The sequence below is a fragment of the Pongo pygmaeus genome, chromosome 1 (genome assembly GCF_028885625.2).
Source record: "Pongo pygmaeus isolate AG05252 chromosome 1, NHGRI_mPonPyg2-v2.0_pri, whole genome shotgun sequence".
NCBI lineage: Eukaryota > Metazoa > Chordata > Mammalia > Primates > Hominidae > Pongo > Pongo pygmaeus.
Genome location: NC_072373.2, coordinates 88,993,096 through 89,016,670, shown reverse-complemented (window position 1 = coordinate 89,016,670; position 23,575 = coordinate 88,993,096). Strand labels below are relative to the sequence as shown.

The following is a 23,575-nucleotide window of genomic DNA, read 5'->3' as shown; positions in this document are numbered from 1 at the left end:
CCACTGGAACACTTTTCTTTTGTAAACAGTCTCCCTTATGTATTCATTGTCTTCGCAGATTGCTCCTTAGCTTTTCCTAGAGGAATAGCCATCAGGACAGAGGTAGCTGTGATGTGTGGAATGCAGATGTAATCCACATAAGCCCGCAAAAAAGGCAGACACAGGCACTACTTCTTAAAGGAGAATAATATTCTCCCTCCGTATCCATATTCTGAAGTGGTTTGACACCTAGTAGTCTTGGCACCATGATGGTAATTCCTTTGCATGAACCCACCTCTCCTCTCCAAACCTAACCCAATTCCATTCAGAGGATTAGAGAAAGCTGAGGATTGCCTTTTCTAGTTATAGTATGATGTCCAGTCTGCTCATTGCAGCCAATGGGGAAAAGAACAGATCACTTTCTTCACTGAGAATGGAAAGCTTAGCCAGGCACGGTGGCTTTTGCCTGTAATCCCAGCACTTTGGGAGGCCGAGGCAGGAGGATCACTTGAGGTCAGGAGTTCGAGACCAGCCTGGCCAACATCTACTAAAAAATACACAAATTAGCTGGGTGTGGTGGCATGCACTTGTAATCCCAGCTACTCGGGAGGCTGAGGCAGGAGAATTGCTTGAACCTGAGAGGTGGAGGTTGCAGTAAGCCGAGATCACGCCACTGTACTCCAGCCTGGGCAACAGAATTGAACTCTGTCTCCAAAAAAAAGAATGGAAAGGTGAAGGAAGGGCTGAGATTTGCCTTCATTAGGCCTTCTGAAGTAATCTCTCTTCCCCTGCAGGACTCACAGAACTCAGTTCTTTTCCCTGGGGCCAGACTTCAATGACCAAATTTTCCAAATTCCAAACATTGGGACAGTTGCCTGGCCAGCTGTTCCTAAACTAGTCAGTTTATTTGGAGGGATATTTTCTGCTTGGGGAGCCCTGGAAGTTCACTCTTTCAACATGAAGTCCTAAGATCATAATGCCAACAAAGAGAGCTGTGCAGATTTCCTGAGCTAAGCCAAAGGGACCTCCTGTGTAGAGATGGGCACCCTCATGTCCATCACTGAGAAAAAAATATTTCAAACAATTTAGAGTTTTTTGTTAGCTATAGCTAGACTGCTGTTCCTCCTTAGCTTAAACTATACATCATCTGTACAGTTAAAACAAAAACTTCATCTCTTGCCTTATGAACCACCCTCCCCTTGATTCAACTAAAAACTTGGGGGAACTTCCTCTGAGAAGATTGAGAACCCTGTGTAGAACTCTCTTCCTTTACATTAGTTCCTATCCCTTCCTCGGCTGAGAAAACATCCCTCCAGCTTTCAAAGACTGGCCCCTTCAGCTCTATCCTGATGACCATCCTTTTCTACTTATCAAAACACTACTCCCACAGTTACCTCTTCCTTCACTGGAATCTGTAACCTGGAACCCTTCAGCTATCTCTCCACAGGCTCACATTTCCACTGTGTCCTTAACTGTAGTTTTCAACTCCCTGTAATTCACAGTAATTAGAAAGGCCTTTTTACTATCCTTAGATAAATCTCTTTGTAACTTCCATTTATTGGTTCTGTTTTTTCTCTCTGGGTCAATACATCATAGCCACATGTCCCTACTAAATATTTTTTTACAAGTCAGTGGTAGTACCAGTTTAGAGTAAAGCAGATCTGTTCTCTTTCTTGATGTGAATACTCTATTAAGGCTGCTTGTCCTAGTCCATGTTCCTTCCCAGGTCTGCCAGATTAATCTTTTCAAACCAGATATTCCCTTAAGAAGTCTATATCTTGCTAGCACTAGCCCCTTGTCACAAGTATCCTCTTGACTCTTCCAGGGCCACTCGGATCCCTGTGTCCCTACCAGGGCTTTACTCTTCTGCTTTACCCTGCAGGGCCTTGCTGACCTGATGATCTGCTCTATTCTTGGTTTCCTATTAACTCTAAGCTGCCCCAGTTACTCATTTTCATCCAGGCATTATACTACTGGCTCCTCCTAATTTCAGTTCAGCTTGGAACCTAGCTCTAAGTCCTTAACTAGAATTCTGGCTTCTATGGCTCCTGAATAAAAGAGTAGGGACCTCGGCCACGCATGGTGGCTCATGCCTGCTGTCTCAGCACTTTAAGAGGCTGAGGCGGGTGGATTGCTTGAGTCCAGGAGTTCAAGACCATCCTAGGTAACGTGGCCAAACCCTGTCTCTACAGAAAAAAATACAAAAATTAGGCATGGTAGCATGTGCTTGTAGTTCCAGCTACTCAGGAGGCTGAGGTGGAAGGATCACTTGAGCCTGGAAAGCGAGGTTGCAGTGAGCCAAGATCGCACCACTGCACTCCAGCCTGGGTGACAGAGCCAGACCCTGCTGCCTCAAAAAAAAGAAAAAGAAAAAGAAAAAAGGAGTAGGGACCACAATCAGTTGCTGAATCCTAATGATCTGCTGTTCAAGTCGCCTCAACCTGTTCCCTTTTCTTCATTCCCCAGCTCTGACCCTCACTAATATGACAGGCAAGTTCCTTAACTTCTCTAAACTTGTTTTTTTATCTGTGAAAGAAATATAACATCCACCTTACAGATCATTGTTTTAATGATTATATTAAATGATGTATAGAAAGTGTTGCACAGGGCCTAGTGCTCGATAAATGTTACCTAATATTTATTATTGTATTATATATAACAAGTTTCACCAGGTTTCAGAAATTCAGCAGGCTCTTTATCAATGACTCTCTGCTGCCCCCATGGGGATGACTTTTTCCAAGTCATTGGTTATTCCAAAGACCGTAACATAAAACAACCCTGTCTCACCAATCCCACCAGTTAATTAGAGAATTAACCAATTTTTCTTTGGGTGGTTGTTCAATTAAGTAAAAATGCTCTTATATTCCAGACCATTCTTTTTCAAATAACATAACAGGCTGGGCGTGGTGGTTCATGCCTATAATTGCAGCACTTTGGGAGGCCAAGGCAGGTGGATCTCTTGAGGTCAGGAGTTCGAGACCAGCCTGGCCAACGTGGTGAAACCCTGTCTCTACTAAAAACACAAAAATTAGCTGGGCGTGGTGGCAGGCGCCTGTAATCCCAGCTACTCCAGAGGCTGAGGTGGGAGAATCACTTGAACCCGGGAGGCAGAAGTTGCAGTGAGCCGAGATCATGACACTTGCACTCCAGCCTGGGCGACAGAGTGAGACACTGTCTCCAGAAAAAAAAAAAAAAGATACACCGCATCTATGATCTTCTCCTGATCTGTTAATCTAGTAACACTGACAAGAAAGGAAACTCATTCAGTCATTTATTTTTATTTTATTTTATTTTATTTTTTTATTATTTTTTTTCCAAGACAGAGTCTCACTGTGTCGCCCAGGCTGGAGTGCAGTGGCGCAATCTCGGCTCACTGCAAGCTCCACCTCCTGGGTTCACGCCATTCTCCTGCCTCAGCCTCCCGAGTAGCTGGGACTACAGGTGCCCACCACCACGCCCGGCTAATTTTTTTGTATTTTTAGTAGAGATGGGGTTTCACCGTGTTAGCCAGGATGATCTCAATCTCCTGACCTCGTGATCGTCCCGCCTCGGCTTCCCAAAGTGCTGGGATTACAAGCTTGAGCCACTGTGCCCAGCCATCAGTCATTTATTTAATAGATATATATTAAGCATTTACTAATGTTAGGTATTGTGATAGACATGTAGGATAGGATACACAGTGGAGAACAAAGCAGAGGGTGCATGTCTTCATGGAGCTTACCATTTACATGAGTAGACAGATATTAAGGAATAAAATAACAAATACATAATTCTAAATTGAAATAGGTGCTATGAAGGAAAATAACTGAATGCTATGTCAAAAACCAGGGAAAGCCTCCCTTTGAGGAGGTAACATATAATAGAAGCCAAAAGACATGAAGGAAGGGCCTGGTGCAATGGCTCACACCTGTAATACCAGCATATTGGGAGGCTGAGGCAAATTTGATACCAGCCTAGGCAAGATGGTGAGACCCCTGTCTCTACAAAAATAATTAAAAATTGGCTGGGCTCACGTGGTGGCTCATGCCTGTAATCCCAGCACTTTGGGAGGCCGAGGCTTGTGGATTACGAGGTCAGGTGTTCAAGACCAGCCTGACCAACATGGTGAAACTCCATCTCTACTAAAAATACAAAAATTAGCCAGGCATGGTGGCGCACGCCTGTAATCCTAGCTACTCCGGAGGCTAAGGCAGGAGAATTGCTTGAACCTGGGAGGCGGAGGTTGCAGTGAGCAGAGATCGTGCCACTGCACTCCAGCCTGGGCGACAGAGGGAGACTGTCTCAAAAAAAAAATTAAAAATTAAAAATTAGCTGAGTGTGATGTCATGTGCCTGTAGCCCCAGCTACTCGGCAGGCTGAGGTAGGAGGATTGTTTGAGCCCAGGAGTTCAAGGCTGTAAAGAGCCGTGATTACACTACTGCACTGCCCTCCAGTCTGAGTAACAGAGCAAGACCATGTCTGTCTTTAAAAAAAGAAGAAGAGGAGGAGGAGGAGAAGGAAGAAGAAAGAAGAAGAAGACGAAGACATGAAGGAGACATCCGTTTTGTGGAGAATGGGGAGGAATGTCCTAGGCTGAGAAAGGATACCTGCAAAAGACCTGGAAGAAGAGCTGACAACTGGGACTGAATCATATCCTGATGAAACATTGCAGGCTTCTGGTGATCACTGCTTTTTCATCTCACTGTTCATAAATTACTCCTTTTAAAAAATAATAATAATAATGTGGCCAGGTGTGGTGGCTCACGCCTGTAATCCCAGCCTTTGGGAGGCCAAGGCGGGTGGATCACAAGGTCAGGAGTTCGAGACCAGCCTGACCAACATTGTGAAACCCCGTCTCTACTAAAAATACAAGAATTAGCCGGGTGTGGTGGCACGTGCCTGTAATCCTAGCTACTCAGGAGGCTGAGGCAGGAGAATCGTTTGAACTCGGGAGGCGGAGGTTGCAGTGAGCTGAGATTGTGCCACCGCACTACAGCCTGGGTGATAGAGGGAGACTCCGTCTCAAAAAAAAATTTTTTTTTTAATAAATAACAATAGGCTGGGCGTGGTGGCTAACGCCTGTAACCCCAGCACTTTGGGAGGCCGAGGCAGGCAGATCACGAGGTCAGGAGATCGAGACCATCCTGGCTAACAAGGTGAAACCCCATCTCTACTAAAAACACAAAAATTAGCGGGGTGTGGTGGCGAGTGCCTGTAGTCCCAGCTACTCAGGAGGCTGAGGCAGGAGAATGGTATGAACCCAGGAGGCAGAGCTTGCAGTGAGCCGAGATCGCGCAACTGCACTCCAGCCTGGGCAACAGAGCAAGACTCTGTCTCAAAAATAAATAAATTAAATAAATAAATAAATAAACAATAATAAGGTTATCAAAAGGTTGAAAGTAAAAGTATAGGAAAAGATAAGCTATGCAACATAAACCAAAAGAAGCTTATATTAAAATCAGACACAGTTGACTTGAAGGCAAAAAGCATTACTAGAAATAAGGACATTTTATACCAATAAGTTTAATTCACCAGGAAGTTAAATTATTTATTTATTTATTTGTTTATTTATATTAGACAAACAGCTTTTTTTGAAAGACGGGGGACAGCCGAGTCCCCCTGACCCTGCGGTCCTGGCAACGTCGGTCTCAGGCGTGGGAGGACCAGTGTCCTGTGGTGAGAAAAATAGGGTTGGGGTCTGCAGCCGGGGTCTGGAGTCAGGGGTCAGACCACGCGAGCGGCCGCACCCTGGGGGAGGCCGCGGCGCCTGTCGGGGCCTGGGTTTCACTGCCACACATGGGGCAGTGCGGTGAGCTGAGGCCCGCGGAGGCTCTGGGCGCCAAATCTCACCCGCAACCACGGCCAAAACCGGGGGTGATTTTCAACCAACGCCAGAAAACATTTCTAAATTTGTATGTACTTAACAAAACCTCAAATAATATACAGCACCGAGCTACAAGTTCACAATCATTGTAGGAGATTTAGCACACCTCTCTCAATTAATAGAGTATACTTCTTTCAGAACTGATAGAAAAAGTCAGTAAGGGCCAGGTGCAGTAGCTGATGCCTGTAATCTCAGCACTTTGGGAGGCTGAGATGGGAGGATTGCATGAGACTGGAGTTCAAGACCAGCCTGGGCAGCATAGGGAAACCCCCATTTCTACAAAAAAAAAAAAAAAAAAAAAAAAAAATTAGGGCCGGGCGCGGTGGCTCACGCCTGTAATTCCCAACACTTTGGGAGGCCGGGGCTGGCAGATCACCTGAGTTCAGGAGTTCGAGACCAGCCTGGCCAACATGGTGAAACCCCGTCTCTACTAAAAGTACAAAAATTAGCTGGGCGTGGTGGCAGGCACCTGTAATCCCAGCTACTCAGGAGGCTGAGGCAGGAGAATAGCTTAAACCCAAGAGGCGGAGGTTGCAGTAAGCCAAGATCACGCCACTGCTCTCTAGCATGGGTGACAAGAGCAAGACTCCATCTCAAAAAAAAAAAAAAAAAAAAAAATGCTGAGCGTGGCGGTGCATGCCTGTAGTCCCAGCTACCCAGGAGGCTGAGGTGGGACAATTACATGACCCCAGGAGGTTGAGGCTGCAGTGAACTATGATGGCACCACTGTACTTCAACCTGAGAGACAAAATGAGACCATCTCTTTCTCTAAAAAAAAAAAAAAAAAAAAAAAGACAGAGAAAGAATAAGAAAAAATCAGCAAGGATATAGAAAATTTAAATAACACGAGCAGCAAATTTGATTCAACAAGCGTATAGAGTCCACTATACCCAACGACTTCAAATTACAAATTATTTTCAAGCACATTTGGAACATTTAAGAAACTGACCAGATTGTTCTATAAAGCAAGTTTCAACAAATTTCAAAGGCTTCAAATGATACAAAGTATGTTTCTTGCCTACATTACAGTGAGGCTAGAATCAGTAACAAAAAGGTAACTGGGAAGTCCCTATGTTTACAAGTTAAATACAGCCAGGCACAATGACATATGCCTGCAGTCCCAGCTACTTGGAGGCCAGAGGATCCCTTGATTCCAGGAGTTTAAGACTGTAGTGTGCTGAATACATTTTTAAATGACCCACAAAATAAATCACAATTGGAGTTAGAAAATATTTTGACCTGAGTGATAATTTAAAATGTCACAAAGCAGGCCGGGCACCATGGCTCAAACCTTTAATCCCAGCACTTTGGGAGACTGAGGCAGGTGGATTGCTTGAGGTCAGGAGTTGGAGACTAGCCTGCCCAAATGGTGAAACCCTGTCTCTACTAAAAATACAAAAACTTAGCCGGGAGTGGTGGTGGGCACCTGTAGTCCCAGCTACTCGGGAGGCTGAGGCGAGATAGTCGCTTGAACCTGGGAGGTGGAAGTTTCAGTGAGCCGAGCTTGCTCCACTGCACTCTAGCCTGGGTGACAGAGCGAGATTCTGTCTTAAAAAAAAAAGAAAGAAAGAAAGAAAAAAGGGCTGGGCGCGGTGGCTCATGCCTGTTAATCCCAGCACTTTGGGAGGCCAAGGTGGGCAGATCACAAGGTCAGGAGTTTGAGATCAGCCTGACCAACATGGTGAAACCCTGTCTCTGCTAAAAATACAAAAATTAGCCAGGTATGTTGGCGCGTGCCTGTAATCCCAGCTGCTCGGGAGGCTGGGGCAGGAGAATCGCTTGAACCCAGGAGGCAGAGGTTGCAGTGAGCGAAGGTCACGCCACTGCACTCCAGCTTGGGTGACAGAGTGCGACTCTGTCTCAAAAAAAAAAAAAAGAAAAAAGAAAAAAATGTGCTCAGAGGAAAATATATAGTCTTAAGAGCACATAAGAAAAAAGAGCCTAGATGTGGTAGCTTACACTTGTAATCTCAGTGCTTTGGAAGGCCAAGGAAGAAGGATTGCTTGAGGCCAGGAGTTTGAGACCAGCCTGGCCCACATAGGGAGACCCCTGTCTCTTTTAAAATAAGTAAGTAAATAAATAAAAAAAAATTTTAGGATGAAAGAAAAGCTGAGAATTTGTGAGTTCTGCATCCATCTCAAGAACCTAGAACAGTAAATTAAACTGAAAGGATTTAGAAGATTGGAAATGTATACATACAGATATCTGGAAGAATATATACCTAAAATGATAGTGGCTTTTTAAAATCTCTTGGGGTGGTATTTTTGGGTTAATTTTATTTTTCTCTATTGTTCAAATAAGCTAAAACAAATAATAAAGCCATTGTAATTTTTGGGGGTAAAAACACAGAATTTTTTTTTTTTCTAGACTGAGTCTCACTGTGTCACCCACGCTGGAGTACAGTGGCACAATCTCAGCTCACTGCAACCTCTGCCTCCCAGATTCAAATGATTCTCCTGCCTCAGCCTCCCGAGTAGCTGGGACTACTGGCACCTGCCACCACACCCGGCTAATTTTTGTATTTTCAGTAGAGACGGGGTTTTACCATGTTGGCCAGGCTGGTCTCGAACTCCAGACCTCAAGTGATCTGTCTGCCTTGGCCTCCCAATGTGCTGGGATTACAGGCATAAGCCACCGCACCAGGCCTGAGGAAAATTTTTAAAAAATAATCGAGATTGTTATGGTGACACCACCACCAGAAGCTACAAGCAAAATACTGATAACCTCATATGTGAAAATTTTTCACATTGTTTAAAATACTATGAACAAAAGAAAAGACAAATAACAAACTGGGAAAAATATTTACAACTCATCACAAATGGCTAATCTTTTTAATATTAATATTTAAAAAAAATACAAATCAGGTCAGGCACAATGGCTCATGCCTGTAATCCCAGTACTTTGGGAGGCTGAGGTGAGAGGATCACCTGAAGTCAGGAATTTAAAACCAGCCTGGCCAACATGGAGAAACCTGTCTACATTAAAAATACAAAAAGTAGCCGGACGTGGTGTGGGCACCTGTAATCCCAACTACTCGGGAGGCTGAGGCAGGAGAATCGCTTGAACCCGGGAGATGGAGGTTGCAGTGAGCTGAGATCGCACCACTGCACTCCAGCCTGGGCGACAGAGCAAGAATCTGTCTAAAAAAAAAAAAGGCTGGGCATGGTGGCTCACACCTGTGATCCCAGCACTTTGGGAGGCCGAGGCAGGTGGATCACGAGGTCAAGAGATGGAGACCATCCTGGCCAACATAGTGAAACCCTGTCTCTACTGAAAATACAAAAATTAGCTGGGTGTGGTGGCAGGCACCTGTAGTCCCAGCTACTCAGGAGGCTGAGGCAGGAGAATCGCTTGAACCCGGGAGGTGGAGGTTGCAGTAAGCTGAGATTGTGCCACTGTACTCCAGCCTGGGCAACAGAGCGAGACTCCATCTCAAAAAAAAGAAAAAGAAAAAAACATGGCATGGTGGCTTACGCCTGTAACACGCCCAAATCCCAGCACTTTGGAGGCCAAGGCGGGTGGATCACCTGAGGTTGGGAATTCGAGACCAGCCTGACCAACATGGAGAAACCCTGTCACTGCTAAAAATACAAAATTAACTGGGCGTGGTGGTGCATGCCTGTAATCCCAGCTACTCAGTAGGTTGAGGCAGGAGAATCGCTTGAACCCGGGAGGCGGAGGTTGCGGTGAGCTGAGATCGCGCCATTGCACTCCAGCCTGGGCAACGAGTGAAACTCCGTCTCAAAAAAAAAAAAAAAAAAAAAAGCAAATCAGTAAGAAAAATGAATAATAGGCTGGACGCAGCGACTCACGCCTGTAATCCCAGCACTTTGGGAGGTGGAGGCGGGCGGATCACAAGGTCAGGAGATCAAGACTATCCTGGTTAACATGGTGAAACCCTGTCACTACTAAAAGTACAAAAAATTAGCCGGGCATGGTGGTGGGCGCCTGTAGTCCCAGCTACTCAGGAGGCTGAGGCAGGAGAATGGCGTGAACCCAGGAGGTGGAGCTTGCTGTGAGCCGAGATCGCGCCACTGCACTCCAGCCTGGGCAACAGTGCAAGACTCTGTCTCGAAAAAGAAAAAGAAAAGAAAAGAAATTTTGAATAATAATTTAAAAGGGGGAAAGGAGGTAAGACTTTACAGAACAGAGCTGGGTGTAGCATGCACTTGTATGTAGCTGCTTGAGAGGCTGGGTCCCTTTGTGCCAAGGAGTTCGAGACCAGCCTGGGCAACATAAGGAGATTCCATCTCTAAAATAAATGAATAATAATGAAATATTGTACAGAACAGGAAATACGGATGGATACTAAACATCTGAAAAGATAGTAGGCCAGGTGCAGTGGCTCATGCCTATAATCTCAGCACTTTGGGAGGCTGAGGTGGGCAGATTGCTTGAGCTCAGGAGTTCGAGACCAGCCTGGGCAACATGGCATGAAACTCCATCTCTACAAAAATATACAAAAATTAGGCCAGGCGTGGTGGCTCACGCCTGTAATCCCAGCACTTTGGGAGGCCGAGGCAGGTATGAGGTCAGGAGATCGAGACCATCCTGGCGAACACAGTGAAACCCCGTCTCTACTAAAAATACAAAAAATTAGTTGGGCGTGGTGGCGGGCGCCTGTAGTCCCAGCTACTCGGGAGGCTGAGGCAGGAGAATGGCGTGAACCTGGGAGGCGGAGCTTGCAGTGAGCCGAGATCGCGCCACTGCACTCCAGCCTGGGCCACAGACTGAGACTCTGTCTCCAAAAAAAAAATATATATATATATACAAAAATTAGCTGAGCATGGTGGCATGTGCCTGCTGTAGTCCCAGCTACTCGGGAGGCCGAGGTGAAAGGATCACTTGAGCCCAGGAGGCAGAGGTTTCAGTGAACTAAGATTGCACCACTGCACTCCATCCTGGGTGACAAGAGCAAAACTCTGAAACATAGGTTTCACTGTATATTCTTTTGTCCTTTTTAAATTTGGGGCAGGTGCATGTATTATCTATTCAGAAGTAAATATTTTAAAACCAAATATATGTAAAAGTTTGTTCTCATTTTATCATATTTGTGCTTTCCCTGCTCTCTCCTTGCCTGCATGTTTAATGTATTTATCCTAAGAGTTCCAGTTCAAAGGCCATCAGCCATATCTGATTCTCTCAGGCATAGTTACTCAGACAGTACTTTGTTTATCTCCAGAATAGGGATTTCTTATTTTATGGTAATTGTCACCATATTAGTTTCTCCTACCCAAAGGGGAGGTAGAGATGAAGTCCCATTAATGGTTAAACGCAAAGTCTGTAGTTCCAAAATCCCTAAGGGTGATACCAATACCACAGAAGGTGCTGCGCATACCGCAGCCCATTCAAGGGAGGGGGTGGTTTAGAGTCCCTGCAGTTCTACTGTGCTTAATGCAGAACCACGAGGCTCTCCTTGTGTTTTCAGAAACAGGTTCATTATTGATCACTGTCTGCCATTTAGGGCCATCAATAGCCCCCTGCTACTGCTCCTAATCCCTCAGATCCCTGCTGCTAATTTTATATTGGCCTAGAGATGGTAGAAAGGTATATCAATTGGTTAAGTGTGTGACTTCTAGAGCCAGGCTGTGCTTGGATTGAATTCCAGGTCTACCATTTAATTGCTGTGTGATAGGGCTTTCTTTCATTCAACTTGTGCTTCAATTTCTTCACGTGTAAATGAGGATAATGAGAGAACCCACCCCAGGGTTATAACCAGAAATAAAGGAGCTGATGTTTGTAAAATGTTTAGGACAGTGCCAAACACATAATAAGCACCGTATTATTATGTGCACGTTAGCTTAACATTATAATTCTTTTTACCAAGTGATTCTAAGTGTGAACCCAGTTTCTCATAGCATAAGAGACCAAGCTATAATTTACCATAATTCTTTGTTGAAGTCTCCAGGATAATTAAAGGTAATAACAAAAGAGAATAACTTCCAAAACTGGCTATCCATCTACACTAATCTTCTATAACGTGGCTTCCTCCGTATAGCAGAGCCATCATTTCTTTCACCGTTCTGAGTTATTTTCCAGCATATTGGAGTCCAGACCAATGCCTTAAAGAACAGAGGAGCTGGGTGCGGTGGCTCACACCTGTAATCCCAGCACTTTGGGAGGCCGAGGCAGGCAGATCACGAGGTCAGGAAATCGAGACCATCCTGGCTAACACAGTGAAACCCCATCTCTACTAAAAATACAAAAAATTAGCCGGGCGTGGTGGCAGGTGCCTGTAGTCCCAGCTACTCGGGAGGCTGAGGCAGGAGAATGGCGTGAACCCGGGAGGCAGAGGTTGCAGTGAGCCGAGATCATGCCACTGCACTCCAGCCTGGGCGACAGAGCGAGACTCCGTCTCACAAAAAAAAAAAAAAAAAAAAAGAGAACAGAGGAAAAGCTTCCTCTTTTTTCCCTAATCCAAGATTTATTTCTCTAATCCAGTATTCACTTCTCTTTCTGTCCCAGGAGCTGCCTTTTCCCATGATGACAGACAGTGGGGCTTTCAACTACCTTCAGGGGTTCTCCGATGCACCCAACTGTCCTATTGCATTGCCTACATTTCCTAGAATTGAGCTATTTAATCAATCCTTTTCTATTCCTTTTTTTTTTTTTTTTTGAGATAGAATGTTGCTCTGTTGCTGAGGCTGGAGTGCAGTAGTGCGATCTCACCTCACTAAAACCTCTGCCTCCTGGGTTCAAGCAATTCACCTGCCTCAGCCTCCAGAGTAGCCGGGACTACAGGCACACACCACCACACCCTGCTAATTTTTTGTATTTTAGTAGAGATGGGGTTTCACCATGTTGCCCAGGCTGATCTCAAACTCCTGAGCTCAGGCAATCCACCCGCCTCGGTCTCCCAAAGTGCTAGGATCACAGGCGTGAGCCACCACGCCTGGCTGAATTCCTTTTTATAACTATTTAAGGATAATTTCCATGAAGACAGGGAGTCCACCTGCCTATGCACTACTGTATTTCCAATGCCTGGAACATATTAGGAACTCCATAAACATTTGCTCATGAATGAGTTCTTCCTCTGAAAAACAGTGAGGCTCAGGCCTGCATACTCTTCCTTCATTTTTTTTTTTTTTTTTTTTTTGAGACGGAGTCTCGCTCTGTCGCCCAGGCTGGAGTGCAGTGGCGCTATCTCGGCTCACTGCAGGCTCCGCCCCCCGGGGTTCACGCCATTCTCCTGCCTCAGCCTCCCGAGTAGCTAGGACTACACACTTTTTTTTTTTTTTTTTATTTAAGAGATGGAGTCTCTCTCTGTCGCCCAGCCTGGAGTGCAGTGGCGCGATCTCGGCTCACTGCAAGCTCCGCCTCCCGGGTTCACGTCATTCTCCTGCCTCAGCCTCCCAAGTAGCTGGGACTACAGGCGCCCACCACCACGCCCGGCTAATTTTTTTGTATTTTTAGTAGAGACAGAGTTTCACTATGTTAGCCAGGATGGTCTCGATCAGCTGACCTCTTGATCTGCCAGCCTTGGCCTCCCAAAGTGCTGGGATTACAGGCATGAGCCACCGCGCCCAGCCCCAGTCTTCTCAATTTTAGTTTCTTGTCTCATGTGAGCATTACTTAATAGTAAGTTAAATCCATAGTTTAAACCTTTCTCTAAAAGAGGCATGTCCTACTGAGATGCAACTATGCCTATAATAGAGGCAGGCCTATGTTTATAACAGAGACAGTGCTTTGTATTATCATACATTATTATGTGCTATGCTTTACTGAATGGTTTAATAAGGTGGTTTTCCGGCCCGGTGCAGTGGCTCAAGCCAGTAATCCCAGCACTTTGGGAGGCCGAGGCAGGCGAATCACCTGAGGTCAGGAGTTCGAGACCAGCCTGGACAATATGGTAAAACCCATCTCTACTAAAAATACAAAAATTAACTGAGTGTGGTGGCGGGCGACTGTAATCCCAGCTACCGGGTAGGCTGAGGCAGGAGAATTGCTTAAACGCAGGAGGCGGAGGTTGCAGTGAGCCGAGATTGAGCCATTGCACTCCAGGCTGGGCATCAAGAGTGAAACTCTGTCTCAAGGAAAAAAAATAAAAATTAAAAATAAGGTGGTTTTCCAAAACTATGAAACAAAAACAACATGCAGCTTTATAAAGACAGCTTTTCTGGTGCTTACTTTATGTATCAAGATACTCATTGATGTTAAAAATATTGATTGAACATTTAATCTGTGGCAGACGCTATATTAGGTTTTAGAAGCACAGCGTTGAACAAGATAGATACACAATCCCTACCCTGATTGAGCTTCCAGGCTATCAAGACAATTATACAATTAATAAAGTGTGATGAGTAGTTACCATAGAAGTATTCTCAGGGATAGATGTCTTCTGCCTGCACTTGAACAAGAGCAGCGCTATATTGATTATTTTTATAATTTGGTACTCCCGGTAAGATTTTGTTTGTAAACCTGGCTTCACTACCATGTAAAAGTTTGAATACTGCCATTTATTTATCTGAATTTCATCCTGACAGCCTATTATGTAAATGAATGGCCATTGCGTATATAGTTATAACTATATAAGCTTTTTTTTTTTTAAACTGAGACAGAGTCTCACTCTGTCACCCAGGCCGGAATGCAGTGGTTCAATCACGGCTCATTGCAGCCTTGACCTCCCAGGCTCAAGTCATCCTCCCATCTCAACTTCCCAAGTAGATGGGGACACAGGTGCACGCCACCACATCCAGCTAATTTTTAAACTTTTTGTGGAGATGGGGTCTCTCTGTTTTGCCCAAGCTGGTCTCGAACTTCTGCGCGCTCAAGAAATCCTCCTCCCTTAGTCTCCCAAAGTGCTGGGATTATAGGTGTGAGCCACCATGCCCAGCCTTATAAGCCTTATTATCCTCATTTTATAGTTGAGAAAATACAGTTACCAGAGTTAAAGAACAGAGTTAAAGTAACTCTTTTTTTTTTTTTTTGAGATGGAGTCTCGCTCTATCGCCCAGGCTGGAGTGCAGTGGCCTGATCTCGGCTCACTGCAAGCTCCGCCTCCTGGGTTCATGCCATTCTCCTGGCTCAGCCTCCCGGTAGCTGGGACTACAGGAGCCCGCCACCACACCCGGCTAATTTTTTGTATTTTTAGTAGAGACGGGGTTTCACCGTGTTAGCCAGGATGGTCTCGATCTCCTGACCTCATGATCCACCCGCCTCGGCCTCCCAAAGTGCTAGGATTACAGGCGTGAGCCACCGCGCCTCGCCGGCTAAAGTCTTACAACAATTAAATTGCAAAGCCTCATTCCAAAGCTCTGCTCTCTATATCACACCACAGTGCCCACACCCAAAGTGGAATAAATCTTATTTCCCCTAGAAGAGAGATCTCTAGTTAAGAAGTACAAAGCTTTGCCTTAGCCTTATCCAATATCCAATTTTTTTTTTATGAAAGAGATATATAGCATGCTAATAAAAAACAAAAAACACACCATCATCTCAAATCAACATGGAAAAAGCATTTGAAAAACTCCTTTATAAGGCTGGGCGCTGTGGCTCATGTCTGTAATCCTAGCACTTTGGGAGGCCGAGGCAGGCAGATCACCTGAGGTCAGGAGTTCAAGACCAGCCTGGCAGACAGGGTGAAACCCCGTCTCTACAAAAAACGCAAAAATTAGCTGAGCATGGTGGCCTGCGTCTGTGGTCCCAGTTACTGGGTGGCTGAGGCAGGAGAATCACTTGAACCCAGGAGGGGAGGCAGAGATTGCAGTGAGCCGAGATCACACCACTGCCCTCCAGCCTGGGTGACAGAGGGAGACTCCGTCTCAGAACAAAAATCAAAAAACAACTCCCTTTTGAGAAAAACCGTCAACGCCAGAAGGGAACTTCCTCAACCTGACAAGGGCATCTGTGAAAAATCTGCAGCTTAACCTCATATTTAATGGAGAAAGACAGCTGGGCGCGGTGGCTCACGCCTGTAATCCCAGCACTTTGGGAGGCCGAGGCGTGTGGATCACGAGGTCAGGAGTTCAAGACCAGCCTGGCCAACATGGTGAAAGCCCGTCTCTACTAAAAATACAAAAAATTAGCTGGGCGTGGTGGCGGGCGCCTGTAATCCCAGCTACTCCAGAGGCTGAGGCAGAGAATTGCTTAAAACCTGGAGGGGCGGAGCTTGCAGTGAGCCGAGATCGCGCCATTGCACTCCAGCCTGGGCGACAGAGCAACACTGTCGCAAAAAAAAAAAAAAAAAAAAAAGGAGAAAGACATTGATTTTCCCCCTAAAGGCAGAACGAGACAAGGATGACTGCTGGTAACACTCTCTTTTTTTTATTTTGAGACGGAGTCTCGCTCTGTCGCCCAGGCCGGAGTGCAGTGGCGCGATCTCGGCTCACTGCAAGCCCCGCCTCCTGGGTTCACGCCATTCTCCTGCCTCAGCCTCCTGAGTAGCTGGGACTACAGGCACCCGCCACCACACCCGACTAATTTTTTTGTATTTTTAGTAGAGACGGGGTTTCACCATGTTAGCCAGGATGGTCTCGATCTCCTGACCTTGTGATCTGCCCGCCTCGGCCTCCCAAAGTGCTGGGATTACAGGCGTGAGCCACCGCGCCCCGCCAACACTCTTACTCAGTATTGTACTGGAGGCTGAGCACGGTGGCTCACGCCTGTAATCTTAGCACTTTGGGAGGCCGAGCAGGGTGGATCACCTGAGGTCAGGAGCTCGAAGTCAGCCTGGCCAACATGGTGAAACTCCATCTCTACTAAAAGTACAAAATTAGCCGGGCGTGGTGCTGCGTGCCTGTAATCCCAGCTACCCGGATGGCTGAGGTAGGAGAATCGCTTGAACCCAGGAGGTGGAGGTTGCAGTGAGCCGAAATCATGTCACTGCACTCTAGTCTGGGTGACAGAGTGAGACTCTGTCTCAAAAACAAAACAAAACAAAACAAACAAACAAACAAAAAACTTACTGCCACAGGCTGGAATGATTCACTGGATAAACAGTGAAATAAACATAAATAAAATAATATATTTTTTAAATTTTTGGTCTTACTTTGACCCCCAGGCTGGAGTGAAGTGGTATAATCTTGGCTCATTTGCAATCTCGACCTCTGGGGTTCAAGAGATCCTCCTGCTTCAGCCCCCAAAATAGTTGGGACTATAGGTGCACACCACCACTCCGGCTAATTTTTGTATTTTTTGTACAGCTGGGGTTTTACGACGTTGCCTAAGCTTTTTCGAACTCCTGGGCTCAAGCCATCTGCCCACCCCGGCCTCCGAAAGTGCTGGGATTACCTGCGTGAGTCACCGCACCCGGCCAAACAAGATATTTAAATCTATAATTAACGTGTTTAGGTTTTATTTATTTTTTGAGACGGAGTCTTGTTCTTGTTGCCCAGGCTGGAGTGCAAAGGCAGGATCTCGGCTCATTGTAACCTCCGCCTCCCGGGTTCAAGCGATTCTCTCCTGCCTCAGCCTCCAAGTAGCCGGGACTACAAGCGTGCGCCACCATGCCTAGCTAATTTTGTATTGTTAGTAGAGACGGGTTTCACCAGTCAGGCTGGTCTGGAGCTCCTGACCTCAAGTGATCCACCTCCCTTGGCCTCCCAAGGTGCTGGGATTACAGGCTTGAGCCACCACGCCAGCCAAACAGGATATTTAAATTAAAGCCAAAAATTGCCGGCGTGGTGGCTCACGCCTGTAATCCCAGCACCTTGGGAGGCTGAGGCAGGCGGATCACCTGAGGTCAGGAGTTCAAGACCAACCTGGCCAACATGGCGAAACCCGGTCTCTACTAAAAATACAAAATCAGCCGGGCGTGGTAGCACATGCCTGTAATCCCAGCTACTCCGGACGCTGAGGCAGGAGAATCAATTGAACCCGGGAGGCGGAGGTTGCGGTGAGCCGAGATCATGCCATTGCACTCCAGCCTGGGCAACAAGAGTGAAACTCCATCTCAAAAAAAAAAAAAAAAAGCAAAAATTAAAGTGTTTAGATTTTAAGACCAACTGGAGTTTATTTATTGTTTCTCCACAAGTAATCCCAGCACTTTGGGAGGCTGGGGCAGGAGGATCGCTTGAGCCTGGGAGATGGAAGATGCAGTAAGCTATGATCGTACCACTGTACTCCAGCCTGGGCAACAGAGCGAGACACTGTCTCAAAAAAAAAAAAGTCTAGGACTCAGTGAATGGCTAGACTAAGACACAAATCTTGCAGGGATTTGTCTTTTGATTCTGCATGGTTTCTAATCTTTATCAGGAGTTAAACATCCTTCTACAGGATAACTGCGTCTAGAGGCAGGACTATATATAAGCAAAGGAAAAATTCTTCGAAGAGGAAACACGAATCGCTTGTTTTAGGAAGGCAGTGCCTTGAAAAGCGCCTTGGGGTTGGGGGCTTGGGGCTGGGGGAGGGATAGCATTAGGAGAAATACCTAATGTAAATGACGAGTTGATGGGTGCAGCAAACCAACGTGGCACAAGTATACCTATGTATCAAACCTGCACGTTGTGCACACGTACTCTAGAACTTAAAGTATAATAAAAATAAATAAATAAGTAAAAATGCCTTCAGCAGCCTTAAGTTCTAAGAGCTTTCCAAGTTTGGGAAGGTGTCCGGGTTTTCTGCGATTACTTCTCTGAGCATGAACGGAAGTCACCCTTTGTGCCTTATGCGGTGATTTTAATGACAGGTGTCATATATAGGACGGAGTAATCTGTTTATATTCTGTTTTTCTCGATGCACTCACGAGCGGGTAACTAGGTGACAAGAAAACAAAGATCTTATTCAAAAGAGAAGTCTTACAGCAACCCAACGTCTTATCTTCCCACAGTGAAGATGACGGCGCCTTGAGGTAAGCTACAGGCAACACCACTTCCGCGTTTCTCTTGCGCCCTGGTCCAAGATGGCGGATGAGGCCACGCGACGTGTTGTGTCTGAGATCCCGGTGCTGAAGACTAACGCCGGACCCCGAGATCGTGAGTTGTGGGTGCAGCGACTGAAGGAGGAATATCAGTCCCTTATCCGGGTTAGTTGTGTTTCTGCAGTCTAACGCGTAGCATAAGGGTTGGGAGAAATCAGGTGTCCTCAATAATAGGCTCCGTGTGGAAGCCGCTTCCGGTTTTTAAGTTTAACGCCCAAATTCATAGAAATGGGACTGTTGTGGGGCTCGGGGACTAAGGAGGGATGGTGGGGAGAGGGCAAAAAAGACTCAGGTGAGGTGCACAGTGGGGCCAGACCTTGCGGCTAAAAGCAGCAGTTATTTTAGGGATCCGCTTCCCCGGAAGGTGACGTGTCTCCCTGGCTCCAGGTGTTTGTTCACCTGGATGTGAACAAAAATCCTCAGGGCGCCAACTCCCAGTCCGCATCTGTCTGCCCCCTCCTTCACTCTTCACTCTTTTGTTTGTTTGTTTGACGGAGTCTCGCTCTGTTGCTAGGCTGGAGTGCAGTGGCGCGATCTCGGCTCACTGCAACCTCCGACTCCTGGGTTCAAGCGAGTCTCCTGGCTCAGCCTCCTGAGTAGTTGGGACTACAGGTGCGCGCCACCACACCCAGCTAATTTTTGTATTTTCAGTAGAGACGGGGTTTCGCCGTGTTGGCCAGGATGGTCTCGATCTCCTGACCTCGTGATCCTGATCCACCCGCCTCGACCTCCCAAAGTGCTGAGATTACAGGCGTGAGCCACCGCGCCTGGCCTCACTCTTCACTCTTTCAAACCACATTAGGGCTGAAAATTCAAGTAGGTGTTAACTACAGAGATTTGGGGAGTTTAGCTCATAGTTAGAAACGGGCTGTCTTCTCAGCTATCTCTCTACTGTGGAAGGTGAAAAAAGTTTGTCTTCCTTATAGTTTCTGCCTGCTTCAAAGACCAGCAGTTCTAGTTCTCCTACCTCATGTATTCATTCACCAAAGAAAAAAAAAAAAAAAAAATTACTGTGCATATAGAACCTAGGGAGGAGATACCAAGCCGAATAAGGAGGAACTTACTCAGGTAGACAAAACCAGATCATTATAATACAGTGTTTAAGTGGAGAGAGACTGAGACAGATATGGACAGATATAAAGCGAGAAATGGCTAGGATGTTTTGAGAGCATAAGGGGAGACATCCAGTTTGCATTTGGTCACGGAAGGTTTCCTGGAAGAGGTAATGCTTGAGCTGAAACTTAAAGAATAAACATAAGTTAGCCTGATAAAACATAAGAGTAGAAGGACATTCAAGCCAAAAGGGACAGCATGAGCAAAGGCATAGAATCTAGAAAGGGCACAGGCACCGGCATGATGTGTTTGAAGAAACAAAGTAGCTCGGAGTTGTTAGAGCATCAAATGTGAGGCAGGGAATGGTAGACAAAGCTAGGAGACATATTTGAGCACTTGAATTTTCTCTTGGAGGCTTTGGGATGCCGTTAAAGGTTTTTAAGCTGAGGAGTAACATGGCCAGATTTGGGTTTAGATCAGTCACATTGGCAATAAGGGGAAAATACAATTGACAGGGACAAGACTGAAGGTAAGAGACAAGTTAGGAGGCTGTCATTAATCTCAGCGAGACAAAAGGCAATCTAAACTAGGCAGTTGTGAGGATAAAGAGGAGAGGTAGATTTGTAGAATATTCAGAAGGTAAAATTAGCATGACATCATGGATTAGTGTAGTAAGGGATAGGGAGGGTCAAGGATGATTCCCAGGTTTTTGCCTTGGGTGAATGCTCATACTGCCACCTGAAATTGATAATTCAGGAGGATAATTCAGGAAGTGTATCCAAAGGAATATTATAAATTCCAGATGGAAATGCTGAGTTTGAAGTACCTGTGAAATGAAGGTCAAAATGTCAATATACAGTTGGATACTAAAGGCTGAAGTTCTGAGGAAAGATCTGGACCAAAGATAAAAATCTGGGAGTCATTAGCCTGTGGGTGCTAGTTGAAACCAGGACTATATGAGGCTAGAAGGAAGGGAGTTACCCAGGGAAGGAGTCTACCATTAAATGAGTTGTGGGCTGAGGGCAGACACTATCAGAGAAGTGAGAGGAGAATCCAGATGATATCTTCAGGTCTTTTGTGCTTGCTAAATTGAGTGGAGCTCAAACATTCTATTCTCTGTTCTGGGCAGACCCCCACTGACCAGTATAGCCTTGTCTTCAGCTTTGCTAATGTTAGAAAAATTAGGTAAACATATTAAGAAAAAGTAGGCTGGGCGCGGTGGCTCACGCCTGTAATCCCAGCACTTTGGGAGGCCAAGGTGGGCTGATCACGAGGTCAGGAGATCGAGACCATCCTGGCTAACATGGTGAAACCCCATCTCTACTAAAAAAAAAAAATACAAAAAATTAGCCAGGCATGGTGGCGGGCACCTGTAGTTCCAGCTACTTGGGAGGCTGAGGCAGGAGAATGGCGTGTACCCAGGCAGTGGAGCTTGCCGTGAGCCGAGATCGCGCCACTGCACTCCAGTCTGGGTGACAGAGTGAGACTCTATCTCAAAAAAAAAAAAAAAAAAGTAACCGGCTGGGTGCAGTGGCTCATGCCTGTAATCCTAGCACTTTGGGAGGCCAAGGCAGGTTGATCATCTGGGGTCAGGAGTTCGAGACCAGCCTGGCCAACATGGCGAAAACCCATCTCTACTAAAAATACAAAAATTATCCGGGCATGGTGGTGCACACCTGTAATCCCAGCTACTCAGGAGACTGAGGAAGGAGAATCGCTTGAACCTAGGAGGTGGAAGTTGCAGTGAACCCAGATCGCGCCACTGCACTCCAGCCTGTGTGACGGGAGCGAAGAAACTCCATCTCAAAAAAAAAAAAAAAATATATATATATATATATATATAACCACATACTTTTCTTTCGAGGAGAGAGGGACTGCCCTTGGCCCCAACTACTCTCTCAAAGACCTCATTCTCTGCTTTCAGTATGTGGAGAACAACAAGAATGCTGACAACGATTGGTTCCGACTGGAGTCCAACAAGGAAGGGACTCGGTAGGTAGACCCTCTTGGGAGGTGTGGGGTGGGAGTCTTATATGAGTTAGGTAATTTGGTATCCTAGCGCCCACTACCAAAGCTGCCCTGTCTCATGTTAGCTGTCTCCACTCCCACAGCTCCAGAGTTCCCCAGTTCTCATCCTATGAGTTTCCCAGGTTGGTGGCCTAAGCCAAGATGTCATTTGAGTATTGGAAGAATAGGCAAATTGGGCTAAGGTTTGGTCTTTGTTACAGGTGGTTTGGAAAATGCTGGTATATCCATGACCTCCTGAAATATGAGTTTGACATCGAGTTTGACGTGAGTGTGATAGAGTGGGAAATATGAAGGTTAGTAGAAGGGGAGGGATTAGATGATTGGTAACAAGCTATCCTTTCTTGAAGGGACCAAAGAAAACTTTAAAAATGGGAGAGAAAAGCTGAGGTTTGAGGCAAGCATAAGTTATATTTACTCATCTTCACATCCAGAATCCTGGTATGGATGTGCTGCTTGGGGAGTTTTACTTAACATTTCAGTTTAACCAAGAAATATGTATGTATGATTATATTAGTTCCTTTCTATCCTGATTCTGTTTTATTAAGGTTTTATAATTTCTCCAGATTCCTATCACATATCCTACTACTGCCCCAGAAATTGCAGTTCCTGAGCTGGATGGAAAGACAGCAAAGATGTACAGGTAGGACTGAATAGGAGATGGCAAAGAGTCAAAGAAGGCCTTAAGGAAGAACTTCATGGCGGGAGGGAGAGCATCAGGAAGAATAGCTAATGGATGCTTGGCTTGATGTCTGGGTGATGGGATGATCTATGCATAAATCACCATGGCACGTTTACCTATGTAACAAACCTATACATCCTACATGTGTACCTCTGAACTTAAAAGTTGTAAGGAAAAAAAAAAAAGGAAGAACTTTGGAGGCAGAGATTTTCCCAGGGTCTGCTGGCCTAGTGGGGTGTCAGGCCCTCCTCTGCTGAGCCTAAGCAAAGTACTTAGCTGAACTTGTTCTCAATTCTGATCACTAGTAGTCTTCCTATGCCCCCAAGAGGCTGCTGTGCTTTATGGTAAACTTTGCATGTCAACACTTTCTTCATGTCCCTCTCATAGGGGTGGCAAAATATGCCTGACGGATCATTTCAAACCTTTGTGGGCCAGGAATGTGCCCAAATTTGGACTAGCTCATCTCATGGCTCTAGGGGTAAGTTTTGTATATTTGGCATAAAAGGAGAAAGAGGGACTCAGGCCCTGAGCAGTACAAGAAAAGCAGCTAAGAATAAAAGGAATAACAGTGATGTCCCTTAAGCATGTTCCCCCAGAATCTGTCTCCAGGAGGGAGCTTCTAATGGAACAAGAAGCATTGACTGGTAATAATCTCACAGGATTTTCCTTGTATTGCAGCTGGGTCCATGGCTGGCAGTGGAAATCCCTGATCTGATTCAGAAGGGCGTCATCCAACACAAAGAGAAATGCAACGAATCAAGCCATTGAGGCAGGGCAGAGGGACCTTTGATAGGCTACAATACTATTTTCCTGTGCATCACACTTAACTCATCTAACTGCTTCCCCGGACACCCTCCACCTCTAGTTGTTACTAAGTAGCTGCAGCAGGCATTGCTGGGGGAGAAACAAACAAACACCAAACAGTATTGCTACTTAGGTTCTAAGGCTGCACAGGGAAGGGAAAGACTGGGCTTTGAACAATCTAGAGGTAATTTATATCCGCCCCCAGGTGGAGCAACATGCGATCCTGGAGGCATAGAGGGTAACTGAAAGTGAGTACATATAGTCTTTCTGGTTTCTGGAGAAAACCCATCAATAAAAGCTGCTTCCTCTGGTA

The 23,575-nt window shown here is 45.9% G+C and overlaps 1 protein-coding gene and 1 non-coding gene across 6 annotated transcripts in view; one reads left to right on the top strand and one right to left on the bottom strand.

Annotated features, from left to right (window-relative positions):
* Positions 1-23,575, top strand: part of UFC1 (ubiquitin-fold modifier conjugating enzyme 1) — a 27,888-nt gene extending 4,313 nt beyond the window's left edge. For 4 of the 5 annotated variants that reach the window (XM_054435359.2, XM_054435350.2, XM_054435342.2 and 1 more), the window contains 6 exons: positions 18,609-18,803; positions 21,676-21,743; positions 21,980-22,043; positions 22,343-22,419; positions 22,846-22,936; positions 23,137-23,575. In XM_054435359.2, coding sequence (XP_054291334.1) covers positions 18,681-18,803; positions 21,676-21,743; positions 21,980-22,043; positions 22,343-22,419; positions 22,846-22,936; positions 23,137-23,226 — 513 coding nt within the window. In that variant the 5' untranslated portion in view covers positions 18,609-18,680 and the 3' untranslated portion in view covers positions 23,227-23,575. Of the gene's footprint in view, positions 1-18,408; positions 18,531-18,608; positions 18,804-21,675; positions 21,744-21,979; positions 22,044-22,342; positions 22,420-22,845; positions 22,937-23,136 lie in introns of those variants that run through there. The other variant, XM_054435333.2, reaches the window with a different exon arrangement.
* Positions 5,724-5,848, bottom strand: LOC129022019 (small nucleolar RNA ACA64). The gene has a single exon (XR_008496194.1). It is a non-coding gene; the product is annotated as a small nucleolar RNA ACA64 (small nucleolar RNA).